We start from the raw sequence: 17,233 nt of genomic DNA on the forward strand, positions 1-17,233 counted from the left end.
ACCTGACCTGTTCAATAAATTACCAGGATTAAAAATAGTTAATTGTGTTGTGGAGATGTTGGAGAAATGACCAGTTCGTAGCAATAATGTTCTGTATATTACAATATTTTTTTTTGTTTCAACTAGATATATGATCGCATTCTGTCAATTTGTTCTCGAGAGGGTGAGACAATTCAGTTGGATAAACCTGTAATGGCTGAGGGTAACGTGGAAGTCTGGCTCAATTCTCTCTTAAAGGAATCCCAGTCCTCATTACATATTGTCATTCGCCAGGCAGCCATGGATATCCAGGAAACTGGATTCCAGTTGATTGAATTTCTTTCTTCTTTCCCAGCACAGGTGAGCTTATTAAAATGGGTGCGGAGCTAATAAATAAAGCTAAATAAATAAAGCTAATCAAATGATTTGTAAAGCATTTTGAGATCTACTAATAAACAGTGCTATAATAGTGCAACTATTTTAGTGGGATTAGGAGAAAATATGTTTGAGTGAACCTTGATTAAAAAATGTTGTCCTCAGATGTGTGCAGCTCCTGTTGATTTTTCAAAAGGCATCACATTTGTACACCAAATAGATCTAGACTTGGGATATAAAGTATTTACTCAAGGTAGTTTTACTTCTCTGATGAAGGCATGAGTTACACCTTTTAATAAATTTTGAAGTATTTTAATTTTGAGTAATTTATTAAGTATTAATAGAAAAGCATATTTATGTATGCTAACTGAAAAAACTTCACAGAGCATACTGTTTGTTTTTTCATAAGGTTGGGTTATTGGGGATCCAAATGATTTGGACAAGAGACTCAGAAGAGGCATTGACTAATGCCAGATATGATAAAAAAATAATGCAGAAGACAAACCAATCTTTCTTAGACTTGCTGAACACTCTGATAGACATGACAACCAAAGAGCTCAGTCCGGTGGAGCGAATTAAATATGAGACACTAATCACTATCCACGTGCACCAGAGGGACATCTTTGATGATCTGGTAAGCATTCAGTTTAGCTTCGTGTGCTGTCACAGTATTATATTTAAACATGGCTCTATAGTTGCTGAATATGCCCTTTCAAATATGAAAATGATATGTATACCTACATCTAGTGATTGAGTCTCCATTTCATTCCCGTGATGTTTGGTGTTGGGATACTGTGGGGAAGCTTGCACTACTGCAGCCCAGGTTATAGTTGATCCATGGACAAAGTAAGGGTTTAGTTACTTCAGAGGCAGTAAAATAATTTGGAAACTGTAAAAACTAATCAGGCTACTAGACTTCAGGATTGTAAGAAAAAATATTGGCAGACGACAGATGACTTCTACTACTTGGTCTTGTTAGAAAAATAGGCCTTGCTTTTACAATTGCTGATGTGAGGGTTTGAGTTCATTTCCACTGATAAAATTTCAGGGTTGGGACAAGATTAAACATAGCTAATTTGAATTGATGGAAAGAGACCAAGTTACAACTCCAAGTGTGTGTCAATTCAAGATCAATACCTGTGGTGAATGGTCAACCCTGGGATAATATTTTACCAAATTCTATATAAATTCTGCAAGTGTTCTAATACATTTCTGAGTGCAATTCTGACTGTGTTCTGTGGATTATCAACTGAGGTTCCAAGAATAAACTGAATGGAGCTAGCATAAAACTTCATAAATGATGGGAAGAGGACGGAAACTGATGATGGCAAATTCACAACACTAAACCTAAAACAAAGGGCCTAAACTCATTGACTAACACACTTACATCCACGTAGTCACTTCACGCTGCCAGAGCAGCCTAATCGGAGGAGATGGTGGGGGAAGGCTTAGTATAAATTACAGCTCAGGCCAAAAAGTATCCACTGACTTTAGTAATAAATGAAGCATTTTTTTACTACGTGGTGCTTCTAGGCAAAATATTGTTGTGTGACTTTGTGCTTTCTTTCTTGGTGAGGTAGCACAAGCAGGCAGTGGAATGATGACACAGGCACAAGCTAAGTAACAGAACATAATGAGAACAAAGGCAATTCCCCTCCTGATGCTTGCTCTCACAAAACCCTTCCACTTTTCCACAGGCAGGAAACACCTTCTCCTCTGACCTTTCAGGGTTACTTCCCCTTAGGGAGGAAGCACATCCTTTAGGGGCTCTCTGGATGTGCCACACACACAAATCCAGCCAACCCTCGTAATTCTGAGATGTATGCATATCTCTACAATATAGATAATAGTTCTGTCGAAATATCAGCTCATGTTGGTTGTAAGATTAATAAATTGCACCTCTCATCTGCTGCATCCATGGTAATCCAGAATGAGACAGATATTGTAAAAGGAAAACAAAACTGCTTGTTCTGGAAAGAAACCTGGAGATTTTTTTTTTTCAAACCTTCAGGAGATCATGAGAGAACTTGCCAAATGTACATAAGTTACCACCCAAAGTGGGCTCAGATTTTCAAAGTCTGAAGACACCTTCAGGGGCTTATATTACTCTGTTGCTTTTGGGGATCTTGAGAAAGAAGGATGTGGCTACCCTTTCCTCTCCCCTTTAGCCAGTCAAGACCCACCTTTCTTTACTTCCACCATCCTTTCCTATTTAGGAATAAAAATAAGTACATTTTAGATAAGGGATAGTTTGGGAGAGAATCCCCCAAAAGTCTCATCTTTACATGACAGCTTTCCTTTTTTAATCACTTCTCTGTTACCATTTTTACTGTATCTGAACGCTGTAGCACCCACATGCAAAAAACTCTTGTTCTAAGTCCTACCTCATTTCTAGAAATTCTTCTCTATTCCCTCCCTCTTTTTGATCTGGTGGCATTTTACATGCTCTTTGCATAGGTGTGAGCCTCCAAGCTGGAAGGCAGTAGAGAATCAGGTTCTTAGATTCCTAAAAATCATATAATCAAATGGTAGCTGGACTGAATGAGTCCTCCATCTTTCCAAGACAGAATTCCATGCTGTTTAGCTGTGTTTAGGTCTTTTGGAAAATATCATAAAGTCAGGTTCTAATGACTTTATATGGTCACTAGATTCCATGATGCCACTCCAAAAAACTTTGGCCAAAAATTCTGCCCCCATTACACAGCAAGTGTGTGTAATGTTGCTAGCTGCTGCAGTTCACTGCTGACTGGACTGAATTTCTAGTGGTGCTCTAATCTGGCTCTTGGAGATCTAACATAATGTGGTATATAAATGCAAAATGCCTATTTTAATCAGTTAGCTCTATTGAGGATTTTTTTTTATTTTCCTAGTGCCGTATGCACGTCAAGAGCCCTACAGACTTTGAGTGGTTGAAACAATGTAGATTTTACTTCAAAGAAGACTCTGACAAGATGATGATTAACATCACTGATGTGGGTTTTACCTACCAGAATGAATTCTTAGGCTGTACTGACAGGCTTGTCATAACTCCTCTCACTGACCGGTAACAAAGTTTGATTACTTACCCAATGTTTATCATTTTTGGCTTCTCACCACAAGGATTGTCTCAAAGTTTTGCTCATTTGGGGCCAAATTCTGTTCTGATTTATGTCCTGTTCAGTCTTACATTCAGTGGGTTTGCATGACCTGGGAATCAAAGCATAATTTTTGTTCTTTACAATATGTAATAACGTTCAGAAATCCATGATTACTTCTATATGCTGTGTTAGTCTTTATGTTGGCTGATATGTGACATAAAACAGCTATGTTATTTAGAGGAAAGTTAACATAAGTAATATAGTTTGAAAAAAAAATAATTGAGTTAAATTCCACATGAAAATGCCCATGAATGCTGATCAGATTTAGCCACAAACTTAAGTTCTTATTGTGCAATAAAATCTGAGAGCTGAAGTCAGTGTGGATCTGCTTGGAAGTAGGGGCTCCACCTGCATGATTGTGATGACAGGATGAACCTTGATGAATCCAAAATAACCAAAAAATAGAGAAGTTCATATTGCTATCTCGAGCAGCTGTAAGTACTTCATCTGACCTTGTTATAGGGCCAATTTCATTGAATCTGAATTTGCATCAGATCACATCATAGACCAGGGGTGGACAAACTTTTTGGCCTGAGGGTCACATCTGCGTGGGGAAATTGTATGCAGGGCCATGAATGTAGGGCTGGGGCAGGGGGTTGGGGTGTGGGAGGGAGTGCGGGGTGTGGGAGGGGGTGTGGTGCACAAGAAGGGGCTCAGGGCAAGAGGTTGGGGTGCAAGAGGGCTGCAGCAGGGGGCTCAGGGCAGGGGGTTGGGGTGCAGGAGAGGTTCGGGGTGCGGGCTCCAGGTCAACGCCGCTTACCTTGAGCAGCTCCGGGGTGGCAGCGGGGCTAAGGCAGGCTCCCTGCCTGCTCTGGCTCTGCGCCACTCCTGGAAGTGGCCAGCATGTCCGTTTGTGGCTCCTGGAAGTGGGGTGGGGCAGGAGGCTCTGCCACATGCTGCCCTCCCTGTGGGTACCACCCCCGAAGCTGCCATTGGCCACAGTTCCCTGTTCCCGGCCAATGGGAGCTGCAAGGGGCAGTGCCTGCAGGTGAGGACAGTGCATGGAGCCCTCTGGCCTCCCTCCCCCAGGAGCCACCAGGACATGGCTTCCGGGAGTGCCACTGGGCTGGGAAACCCGTGGGCCAGATTGAAAGCCCTGATGGGCTGGATCCAGCCTGCAGGCGGTAGTTTGCCCTGTCATAGGCTCATAAGAGTGAAAGATGGACCTCTCACTGTCCTAGAGGTGAATACAGGATTTTGCTTCACTGTACATATTACCTACTTTGTGAGCCACTCCAGCTAAAGTAATTTGAGCAATTAAACCAGGTAAAATTGTTGAAGCTGGTGTTCTTGGGCTGTTGTCTATTCCTTCCTCATGAGCTTCCACTTACCAACAGACATCCCCCTGAGCCTTCTCTCCAACTGTGCACAGGCTGAGGTGATAAGGTGGATCTGAAATGGCCAGTAAAAAGCACCAAAGACTGCTGATGTGGAGTATTTCTCCTCAAATAAATTGGAGGATCTCTCTCCCACAGCAGAAATGCTAATGAAGCTTGTTAACTGAGGGCTTTCCTTGTGCTGGAACTTGGCTTCAAATCACACTGATGCATTTTTCAATTAGGCCATCAAGCAGACATGGGTACCTGAACAATGCAGATACCTAATAACAGTCTGTTTTCATGTAGATGTTACATCACCTTGGCCCAGGCCCTGGGAATGAACATGGGTGGAGCACCTGCTGGACCTGCAGGGACAGGCAAAACTGAAACTACTAAAGATATGGGGAGATGCCTTGGTAAATATGTAGTGGTCTTCAACTGTTCAGACCAGATGGATTTCAGAGGACTAGGAAGAATCTTCAAAGGTGAGGATTCCCATACTTAGAAGTCCCAAATTGAGACACCCCTTTGTAAAAAAAATCTAGTACATACTCAACCATTATGGTCTACCGTTTACATTAGCAGTCAGTATTCTACAATAAGTTTTTCTCATGTAGACCAGCTTCAAAGACAAGATAAAGGTTCCTGTATTAATAGTAGTTTTCCTATTAAAAGGATATGGCTCAACAGAAACCTTTCTGACTAGGTTTGTGGTGACTTTTTTAAAAGGAAATTTGAGCTTTCCATTAGACTGTTCAGAGGTTTCTTTCTGTTCAAGGTCTTGCTCAGTCTGGCTCCTGGGGCTGCTTTGATGAATTTAACCGTATCGACTTACCTGTATTATCAGTAGCTGCACAGCAAATTGCAATTGTGTTAACATGTAAGAAGGAGCGTAAAAAGAACTTTCTATTTACTGATGGAGATAATGTGGAAATGAACCCTGAATTTGGAATATTTCTTACTATGGTAGGTACTCTGAGGGGGTATGAGATTTCAGTGATAATACCACAGTGTCACTGCTTACAATTTGGTACTTTTACTGTATTTACTAACTTCCCCCGCCCCCGGTGCTGAAATCGCTAGTCTCCTAAAACTAATTTCCTGTCTGAGAAGTAATCCTTGTTATAAAGCTGATTTACAGGGTTGAGTTTCAATTATTCCAGATCAAATGTGCACATTTCACGGGTAAACCTATTTCTACTAGTAACTACCCATTCAGACTCAACCTGGGATTTGAATGTCAACTAGTGATATTTATTCTTGTGACCTATAATCTGTGTGTTGCCAGCCAAATTATACCCTCTGATATCTGTGCGATAAGATTACCTTTAACAGGTTGGCAGAAGTGTAGCTGATTAAAACTGGGTAAATAATTCTGATGCACAAGAATAAATAAAATCCAGCTCTTACCTGTTTAACTGTGTTAGCTATGCAATGCTAAAGGGAATAAGAAGTACTAAGACAAAGTAGTCAGTAATCATACATGACTCCATATGTGCATTTTCAGTCATGTCTGTGGGTACTTCAGAGTGCAAACATGTATTAAAGCCAAACTCTGGTAGTACATCAAAAATCCTGTGTAGAGTTTGTCACAAATACTTTAATAATAGTTAATATTTTGGTCTAACTTCTGTAGAATTATCTTTGCTTATTTATCTTGTTACATTTAATGAAGTCAACTACAAACTCTTTCCTCATAATCAGAACCCAGGATATGCTGGGCGACAAGAGTTGCCTGAAAACTTGAAGATAAACTTCCGTTTAGTGGCCATGATGGTTCCTGATCGTCAGATAATAATTCGTGTCAAGCTGGCTAGCTGTGGATTCATAGATAACATTGTACTGGCAAGGAAATTCTTCACTCTGTACAAGCTGTGTGAGGAGCAGCTATCTAAGCAGGTGAAGCTGCCAGAAAACTACCTCTCAAAAGATTTTTAATCTAATGTTTAAGACTGGAGAGTCACAGAGTAGAGAAGTGGGGCTAATCGGTGTTCATCAACACAAACAAAACCCAATTTTGTTGGTGTTGGTGCTCTGTTTTCCATGAAGTTTTACCTTCTATTCTGAGTTTACTGCTTTCTGTGCAAAGATGTGATACTGAGCCATGCCCCATTTACGATTCAAATGTGGCTCTAATGAGCAGAGGCAGATTAAGACTAATTGGGGTTTATATGTTCGCAAATGCTTGCTCTGTAAAGCAATAGTTCAAGGATCTAGTTTATTTTATGCTTCCTAATTTAGTGTTGTATGTTCAGGAATTCTTCTTTTAAGAAGTGCCCACCATGTATCGAAGGATGCCTTTTTAAAAATAAAAGTAAACTCAATCAGGCCATGCTTTCCCCAAAAAGGTCCCAAAACAAACAAAAGCACCTCCTGCAAAAGTGTTCAAGGCACTCATGCCTCTATCCTTCAAATGCTACCTCACTGATTTTGTACTCCATGGGGATCCCAGAAAACACTGGCCTCCTCTCATGTAGATAGCAAACTTGTGTGAAGTAAGGGTCCTTCTTCAGGCCTCATGGATCCTACCTTAAAGCACTTCTGTAGATGAACTGTGAAGGGGACTCTATATAGTCTCCCTTCCCCGCAGAACACTGGAAGGGTTTTGGTAGCTGGCCTTGACCAAAGACCTCATGGAGGAACTTTTGCCACCTAAATCATGGAGAAAAAACACTTAATTTACTCATTGTGGTTCATACTGTATGTAGCGAAGCGAGACTCGCCAGTGCAGCACCTCCTGCTGGTTGTCCTGGGAATTAGCTCTTCAGCCTCTAGAGCACCCTCTGCTGGTCTCGTCTGCCCTAGGCCCTGTGTCCCTCCCAGACCCTGATACCCCTTATCCTAGGGTTCTGCCCCCTGCAGTACCCCCATGCGCTGGGTCTCCCCTCCCAGGGGAACCCCCAACCCTCTACACCCGCCTTGCATCAGTGGCTACTGCCAGTTGTCATCTAGCCCCCTCTCACTGGGGCAAACTGCAGACTGTAAAGGCCACTCATCATCGGCAAGGGGGGTTTGGACCAGCTGCCTCTGCCTAACCCCAGATTGTACCTCTGCAGCCCCAGTACCTTCTTCAGGCCTTGCACAAGGCCTGCAGCCTGGGGAGTTACCAGGCTGGAGCTCTCTAGTGTCTCTTGCCTTTCCTCATCACTACTCTACCTCAGGTACCCTTCTCTCCCAGGCAGCCAGGTCCTTCTCTCTCCAGAGCTAGAGAGAGACTGACCCAGCTCCTCCCTGAACACTTATAACAAGGCCAGGTGTGGCCTGATTGGGGCGTGGCCCCCGCTGTGGCTGCTTCCCCAATCAGCCTAGCCTTTTCTCTAGGAGCAGGGTAACTGCCCTACTATGCTGTACATCTTTGCCATGAATGAGTTTTTAAATACCGAGTGAAATTGTTCCCTGACTTGCATCCTGAACAAATCCGATTGTTTGCTTACTAGCATATGTACATGAGGTGGATGTCTTTTTAATTTATGTTCATAAATCAAATATGGGTAATGGGAGAGTGACCTTTTTTGTACCTAAATGGACCGGTCTCCTAGCCCACAACAGTGGTGTAAACTAATATAAATACTACTACTCTTAATTTCAAAATGGTCAAACTAAACAGGAATCTTGGCCTTCATTACCATTAAGTGAAAGTGTACTTTTAATATAAAAGAACAAGACAAAGAAAATACATAACTTTACCCCTCCACTGAGGTGTCCTATGAATACTATTACTGCTATAGTACTTCAGGTTCTGACCGAGTATCTATTGCTGTTTAAACTTAGTTTGCTACTGCCATGAGCCTTAACCCTTCTACATGGCACTCATGCTCTCAGAGAGCAAGAAAAACAGCCTCTTGGGAGATTCATTTGATAAAATTTAGCACTTAAATTGAGCTTCTCATTCATAGATCTGTGCTTTACAGAGGTGGGTAAATATCATAATCCCCATTTAACAGATGGGCAAACTGCAACACAGAGGTGAGGTAACTTGTGCAAGACCATGCAGTCAAAAGGCAATCTGTATGTTGGATGTCAGGTGGATTTATACAGTAGAGGTCCCCCCACCTTTGTTACATTTGCTGTGAATCTTTTTTTTTTAAGAAAGGTGGATTGTTTAATTTTTCAAACTTATCACACCTCTTAGGTGCATTATGACTTTGGTTTGAGGAATATATTGTCAGTGCTGCGTACGCTGGGGGCAGCAAAAAGAGCAAACCCCACTGATACAGAATCTACTATTGTCATGCGTGTTCTGAGAGATATGAACCTTTCTAAATTGGTAAGTCATGTAGCTCTAAATGTTGTATAATTGTCTTTAAGTCAAACATCTAACTTTCTTATTTGATAAACCAATGTATAAGCTGACAGTCAAGAGGGCTGCTTTAAGATTGGATGTGGCTCTGTGTGATCTGGTTATTCAGATACCTTTCTGAGCAGTGGCTTAAAAATGCTGCATCCTCTTGTTGGCATCATTCAGGGTTTTGCCTTGGCTCTTCTGCCTTTGTAGGCAATCTCCTCATTCCCATGGTTTCAGCTACTGCTTCTAGGAATGGTACCCAGCTATGCTTCTCCACACTTGAGTTGTAGTCTTCTGTCCAGTTCTTAACTCAAACTGGTTGTGGTGCCATATTGAGGTCCAACCACTATTTCAAAAGCAAAGTGTTCAAAACGGAATAATTTTGATTTCCTTCTAATTTCTCTCCATCATTTCCTTATTCTGTCGCTGACAAACTGTATTACAATTACCATGCCACAGACTTGCACCCTTGTGTTAATTGTCTGCTTCCCTGTGTCTATCCAGATTCTAGTAAAGGCCTATCAGTCATTTATAATATCACTACAATCTGTACTTTTATATATGACTAAAATCATAGGGCATGTTTAGGTTTTCTGTTAACAGTAATTTATGGCCATTAGGCCTACTTGCAATTTCACTTCTTCCGTCTCCAGTATATCTGGATTCTTCTCTCTGCATCATCCCACACACCTGGAAATCTAATTGGATTACTTCTGTCTTTTCAGGGATTTCTAGGCCCATGGTATAGTGCAGAGTTTGACCTTAAAGCACCATTGGTTATGCTAGATTGCATTTGTCGTATTTTCCTCATGGTTTTCTAATTTTTGTTAGATTGATGAAGATGAACCCTTGTTCTTGAGTCTGATTGAAGACCTGTTTCCAAGTATACAGCTTGACAAAGCAGGCTATCCAGAACTAGAAGCCGCCATCAACAAACGGGTAATAATGCATCTTTTGATGCATGGTATTTTCCCAGCTTGACAAAAGGAGCAGGAGAACGTGGTTGTGTGCAGAGTATAAACAAAGTAATACATTAGTATAATCAAACCCTTTTGAAAATGAATAAATTCCATACAGGAAGAATAAGTTTACTGAGTGAAAATAAATATTGGATAGTAACATGCTAGTGAATCTATAGTAGTCACTTAAATTCATGAATGCTAATTTCAATGACCTATAAAGTAACTCTTCGGAGGCTGACATTTGTCATTCTTGTTCTCAGCCCAGAAGTGAATTGCTGTGGAAAGTTAGTTAAAAAATAAAACACCTGAGTATGTAAAGAATATTTTTCTCCAGCGGACATTTTCAGATGTTTCACCTCTCTCAGATAACTCAAAACCCTCACACTTGTCATATATGCAGTCATCAATAAGAACTTTCCTGAGTAGTATAAATCCAAATGAATAGGCATGTTGAATTTGGGCCCAATGCTGTAACTAGTCCTCAGCTTCTTTTCTCAGCTGTTATTTGTCAAAACTTCCTGACTATCCATCTAAAATACTACATTCTGTATGAGAAGTACATTTTTTTTACCAATTTAAATACTTAGCTATGCTCACCTAGTTATATTTGATACATGCATATGAGAGTATAAAGGTCAATTGGGCCCTCCCATAATACGCAAACAAGAGAGCATTCAGTGAAATAAACACATGCTGTTCATACAGTGGGTAAGGGGAACTATTTTACAATGTGTAATAAAACTTGTGAAACAGAAAATCATCAGATACTTTTGCCAAACAGTCTGAGTTTAAAACAGAACATAAGCTTGCATAAATGAGAATCTTTGGCTAAAATAAGACTGGGATTATTTAGGCTGCAGAAGAGAAGAATGAGGGGGGATTTGATAGCTGCTTTCAACTACCTGAAAGGGGGTTCCAAAGAGGATGGATCTAGACTGTTCTCAGTGGTAGCAGATGAAAGAACAAGGACAATGGTCTCAAATTGCAGTGGATTTAGGTTGGATATTAGGAAAAAGTTTTTCCCTAGGAGGGTGGTGAAGCACTGAAATGGGTTACTTAGGGAGGTGTTGGAATCTCCTTCCTTAGAGGTTTTTAAGGTCAGGCTTGACAAAGCCCTGGCTGGGATGATTTAGTTTAGCTTAAGCAGGGGGTTGGACTCGATGACCTCCTGAGGTCCCTTCCAACCCTGATATTCTATGATAAATAATTCTAAGGGCTCTGATTGTTTTGCTTCAGAAAGGCTGAGTTTTCCAATGGATAGATCAGAGGACAAGGAGACTAAAGTCCTGTTTTCTTAACGTGAGCTTTTTACTAGTTGGTTTTGACACAGGGAAAATCACTTAACCCCTCTCTTTCTCAGCTTACTTGTCTGTAAATGGATATAATACTTATTTCTGAGGTGTGTTTGAAACTTAAATATCTTAGACTTTGAGATTCTTGCATGATATTAAAATGCTAAGTGTCTTTTCAGGGCAAAAACTAATCACAAGCTCATGTCAAAGGGAAAATGCCCTTCCTCCCAAGTTCTAGTATGGTGGGGTAGAAAAGGGTGTTTCAAGTGGTTGAGAGCCAAGTACTTTTATCCCTGAAATTTCTAAAAAATTGTAAAAAGAACTAGGAGTACCTGTGGCACTTAGAGACTAACAAATTTATTTGGGCATAAGCTTTCGTGGGCTAAAAACCACTTCATCAGATGCATGCAGTGGAAAATACAGTAGGAAGATATATATGTATACACAGAGAACATGAAAAATGGGGGTTGCCATTACCAACTCTAACGAGACTAATCAATTAAGATGGGCTATTATCAGCAGAAGAAAAAGAACTTTTCTAGTGATAATCAGGATGTCCCATTTCAAACAGTTGACAACAAGGTGTGAGTAACACTTCCTGGACGCTACAGTGCTAATAAGCGGTGGTCACATAAACACCACCCTATACCGGAAACCTACTGACTGCTATATTTACCTACATGTCTCCAGCTTTCATCCAGACCACGCCACACAATCCATTGTCTACAGCCAAGCTCTAAAATACAACGGCATTTGCTCCAATCCCTCAGAGAGAGACAAACACCTATAAGATCTCTATCAAGTGTTCTTAAAACTACAAATACCCACCTGCTGAAGTGAAGAAACAGATTGACAGAGCCAGAAGAGTACCCAGAAGTCACCTACTACAAGACATGCCCAACAAAGAAAGTAACAGAACGCCACTAGCCGTCACCTTCAGCCCCCAACTAAAACCTCTCCAGTGCATCATCAAGGAACTACAACCTATCCTGAAGGATGATCCCTCACTCTCACAGATCTTGGGAGACAGTCCAGTCCTCGCTTACAGACAGCCCCCCAACCTGAAGCAAATACTCACCAGCAACCACACACCACAAAACAAAAACACTAACCCACGAACCTATCCTTGCAACAAAGCTCATTGCCAACTCTGTCCACATATCTGTTGAAGGGACACCATCATAGGACCTAATCACATCAGCCACACCACCAGGGGCTCATTCACCTGGACATCTACCAATGTGATATATGCCATCATGTGCCAGCAATGCCCCTCTGCAGTGTACATTGGCCAAACCGGACAGTCTCTATGCAAAAGAATAAATGGACACAGATCAGACGTCAAGAATTATAACATTCAAAAACCAGTCGGAGAACACTTGAACCAACCTGGACACTCAATTTCAGACCTAAGAGTTGCAATTCTTCAACAAAAAAACTTCAGAAACAGACTCCTATGAGAAACTGCAGAACTGGAATTAATTGCAAACTAGACAGCATTAAATTAGGCTTGAATAAAGACTGGGAGTGGATGGGTCATTACACCAAAGTAAAAACTATTTTTCCCCTACTGTTACTCACACCTTCTTGTCAACTGTTTGAAATGGGCCATCCTGATTATCGCTACAAAAGTATTTTTTCCTCCTGCTGATAATAGCCCACCTTAATTGATTAGTCTCATTAGAGTTGGTACGGCAACCCCCATTTTTCATGTTCTCTGTGTATACATATATGTCTTCCTACTGTTTTTTCCACTGCATGCATCTGATGAAGTGGGTTTTAGCCAATGAAAGCTTATACCCAAATTTGTTAGTTTCTAAAGTGCCACAAGTACTCGTTGTTCTTTTTGCTGATACAGACTAACACGGCTATTACTAAAAAATTGTAGTTTAGTGAAACAAGAGAGGGTAGGCCAGATCTTATAACTGTCTTTATAGATGCCAGTTTGGGGATGTGACTCCCATTATTTAATCACAGGATGGTTTTTTTTTTTGTAATGCTCTCGGGGACACCATGATTAAAGACAAATAATCACAACTAACTGATTATTGTATGATTCAAGAGAAAAATAACAATACAACAAAACAAATAGAACAGAAAAAATAAACAATGGGTACTTCAGATACAATCTCTTCTGCACGTTTCTCTGTAGAGATATATCAACAGAGGTTACACCTTCTGAGACTGGTGAGAGTCTACCCTGGTGAGAATGCTCTCCTCTAGGTAAACAAAAACCGGAGTACATTATTCCCCAACTCAGTAATGAGTCCAGTCTCAGTGTATCATAGATTACTAAAATGGGTTATAGTTGGGCAGTTCACGAATGGGCAGAGATAAGTCATCGTTACTAAGGTTACATCTACACTACCTGCTAGGGGCATGATTTCCCTTGCTCACGTAGACATACTCACATTAGCTTTCCTCAAGCTAGCATGAGTATAAATAGCAATGTAGCCAAGGTAGCACTGATAGAGGCAGTGGAGGCATGGCTGAGCTATGTAGAATATAATACCCCTGAAAACAGTGGGTATGTACTCAGCACGGCTCACCTCAACTGTAGCTACAATGCTATTTATACTCCTACTCTCTCCATGAGAGTTAATGGGGTATGTGTCCATGAGCAGGAGACTCTCACCCCTAGCTCATAGTGTAGATGTAGCTATGTCTTAAGAAACTGAAGAGTTTTTGACTTAGTGACTTAAAAGAAACCATCCCAAGGAGCCATCCTGAGACAGGCAAATTAATGAATATTAAAAATCTTAAATTCAAATTAAATCCCACTATTTCTGTTTACCAAGATGAGCATAAGTCTCTATGTCACAGAATGGCTGGCTCTTTCATGGAAGTTGGGCCCAGCCTCACCTTCCAGTTGAAACGGATCAGCTAGAGATCAGGTGATTATAAAAGTCAGCAAGTAGGCCAGATAGAGGGAGAGCTGCAGAGAACTGGAAGGCTCCTGCAGGAGACTGTGGTGCAGACTGGCCCCTGTAGTAGGTCCAGGAACAGCATATGATTCTCAGGCAATTGGCCTGTATAGTGGAAACCCAAAGGGAATAGATAGGTCCCTGCAGAAGACCCCAGATTAGGGTGAAGGAATGACTGATGTTTTGAAATAGTTTTATGTAGAAGAAATAAAGTTGCAGCCCTAAGAAAAAGGGCCTGAAGAACACTCTGGTATGGTGTCAAACCTTTCGGGGGGGCGGGAGAAAGGCCAGCAGTTCCATACACCTCTTCAGGAATGCACAGTCTAAACAATTGGGTATTTAACAGAAGAAGCTATTAGTACCTTATGTTATCGTAGCATTCCAATTTCTTAGTAAAATCATTACAAGAAAATCTTAAATCTTATCCCTTTGTAGCACTTCTGCAGATTCCATCTCATCCATGAAACTGAAGTCTCAGTCATGTCATGTTGCAGAGGCAGTGTTGGCTGCCACTGCTTTGTTGTTCTTGCTGCCTTATTGCTGTTTGCTTGTTTGCAGTGATGAAATGAACAGTTTGAGCTGAGTTCAGTGCTGAGAATGAGTGCTATGACGTTAGGAGCAGAGCATGCAGCTTGCTTTCTGAATTCAGAGACATTTACATTCTTCTTTCATAATTTCATAGGAGGAAGAAAATGCACTTCTTTCAGCCACTGTCACCATCTGGCTCAACATGTTTGTGGGCTGGTCTTGTTTGCTTATTCGTGAGCTGAAGATACTATCTGCTAATGCATATACAGCAGGGTTCTAATTGCCTTTGTCTTAGTGGCAGAAAATCTCAGAATGTCTTTAAAAGTTGTAGTTTTAACTTTATTTCATTCAGTCCTTTTTCTGTGGTAACTTTAGTTTCATCAGGTCTTAATAGGAGCTGAAATTCTATTTCAGAAGAGTCCAACTCTCTTAATTCCTATATAAAGATCTTTCATGTTTCAAGTTAGTGTTTTCTAAACTTAAAATATTCTTAGCGACTTTAAACTTGAAGAGTTATCAAAGAAGACATTGACCTTAATCTTTGGAAAGGGGGTTCTTGTCTTTTTGTGTTTGGTAGGGAGTTGCACAAGCATTCGTTAAGGAGTGGCTGCAGATGCTGGTAAAAATTATGTGCAGCTGCATTGTTGGCCGTGGTGTGGTTGATGATGGTAAGATACGCACAGCCAGTAAGTAATCAGATGCTGATAAGTCACTCTAATCACCCTCCAATACTTCCAGACCAGTCAGGCATTGGATGAAAGTACAAAGGCCACCCCTTTCTGATGCAACCTGTCAGGGAAGCCTAAGAACAAAAATGTATAACCCCCATCTCTATATTCACCACTTCTTGGCCAGGATACTTTAGAAAGTGTAAAAAGTAAAGGAGTACTTGTGGCACCTTAGAGACTAACCAATTTATTTGAGCATAAGCTTTCGTGAGCTACAGCTCACTTCATCGGATGCATACTGTGGAAACTGCAGAAGACAGTATATACACAGAGACCATGAAACAAGGAGGAGGTATTGTTTCATGGTCTCTGTGTATATAATGTCTTCTGCAGTTTCCACAGTATGCATCCGATGAAGTGAGCTGTAGCTCACGAAAGCTTACGCTCAGATAAATTGGTTAGTCTCTAAGGAGCCACAAGTACTCCTTTTCTTTTTGTGAATACAGACTAACACGGCTGTTACTCTGAAACCTGTCATTAGAAAGTGTAGATATTGATGCTCAGATTTTTCAACTGCTTGATGAGGATGGTTTTAGAAGTTTCGGACACTGTTTGAATGTACCAGGCACCAATTTTACATTTGCCACCAACACGCAGGATACCAGAATGGTCCTTTAGTAAAGTCTCACTGGTCATTTCCCCTTCAGTAGCAGAGTGATCTTTGGAGACTTCAGTGCACAAGTAGGAAAGTTTAATTACCCCTGGGCAAGTATGCTTGGGAAGCTCAGTGTTGGGCAGAAGAACAGGACAGGCAGCAACTGCTGGAATTTGTGGCTGCCAATGACATAGTGATGACTCACTTACTGTTCCATCACTCAAAGATTCACAAACAGGCCTAGTACAGCCCAGCTGGTTTCACTAGCACTATTATTGATGATGTCCTCATTAATCGTCACTGGCAGTCAATAGTCCTGGAGGTACGAGTTTGCAGGGGTGCTGAACTTAACACCCATCATTAGCTTCTGTTGCCTCCGACTTTGAAGACTGCCGGTTAATGGGCCAAAATGGGTCAGTCAACCAAAAATGTTTGTTACAGCTGAGCTATCAGGCAGCTCTCTGTTCTGAACTGCTTAAGGCCATCAAAGCATTAGAGACAGAAGTCTCCCTCCCTCCCGCATCTGATGAGGAATAGTGTTGTTTCAAGTTGTTAGTGCTGCCTGATGTCAACTCAGTGCTGGATCCCCTGCCCTTCAAATGCTATCCAGAGATCGTGAGGAGATGCTCACTGCAGTCAAAGGTAGAAAAAAAGAGAGGCTACAATCTTCTTCAAAAATATGTTTGTCAAGAACAAAAACAAAGGCTGAATGGGACATACTTTGGGACGTTGTCAAGTCACTGTGTAAGAAAGATGAGGAATGCCAGTGGTCATCTCAGGCAGCTAATTTAGAACAGGCTGCAGAAAGGCACAATCTCCACACCCTCTATTCACAGTGTCTGTGAGGGAACATGACCCCAGCTTGTTAAGTTAAATATTGAGGTGGCCGCATCAGCCAGAGTCTGCTGGATCAGTTCCAATAATGGGAAGTTCATTTCAAGATGATCCTTTGTTGTCCATCCCCCTGTAGTCCCTTCTCCATTTGAAGAGAGGCAGGATGTTACAGTAGAGCTGCCTTCCTTCAGCTGAGAGATCTGCATCACAGTCCATAAAGTCAAGTTTGGAAAGGCACCAGACGTTTGTAACCTCATCCATGAGTTGTAAAAGAC

The 17,233-nt window shown here is 41.3% G+C and overlaps 1 protein-coding gene across 5 annotated transcripts in view; it reads left to right on the forward strand.

The window, feature by feature from the left end:
- Positions 1 to 17,233, forward strand: part of DNAH5 (dynein axonemal heavy chain 5) — a 315,032-nt gene that overhangs the window by 167,896 nt on the left and 129,903 nt on the right. For all 5 annotated transcript variants that reach the window (XM_048839609.2, XM_075125448.1, XM_075125450.1 and 2 more), the window contains 8 exons: positions 127 to 339; positions 764 to 988; positions 3,225 to 3,397; positions 5,117 to 5,295; positions 5,589 to 5,776; positions 6,515 to 6,709; positions 8,943 to 9,077; positions 9,927 to 10,034. In XM_048839609.2, coding sequence (XP_048695566.2) covers positions 127 to 339; positions 764 to 988; positions 3,225 to 3,397; positions 5,117 to 5,295; positions 5,589 to 5,776; positions 6,515 to 6,709; positions 8,943 to 9,077; positions 9,927 to 10,034 — 1,416 coding nt within the window. The remainder of the gene's footprint in view (positions 1 to 126; positions 340 to 763; positions 989 to 3,224; positions 3,398 to 5,116; positions 5,296 to 5,588; positions 5,777 to 6,514; positions 6,710 to 8,942; positions 9,078 to 9,926; positions 10,035 to 17,233) is intronic.

The sequence above is a fragment of the Caretta caretta genome, chromosome 2, assembly GCF_965140235.1.
Source record: "Caretta caretta isolate rCarCar2 chromosome 2, rCarCar1.hap1, whole genome shotgun sequence".
Lineage (NCBI taxonomy): Eukaryota > Metazoa > Chordata > Testudines > Cheloniidae > Caretta > Caretta caretta.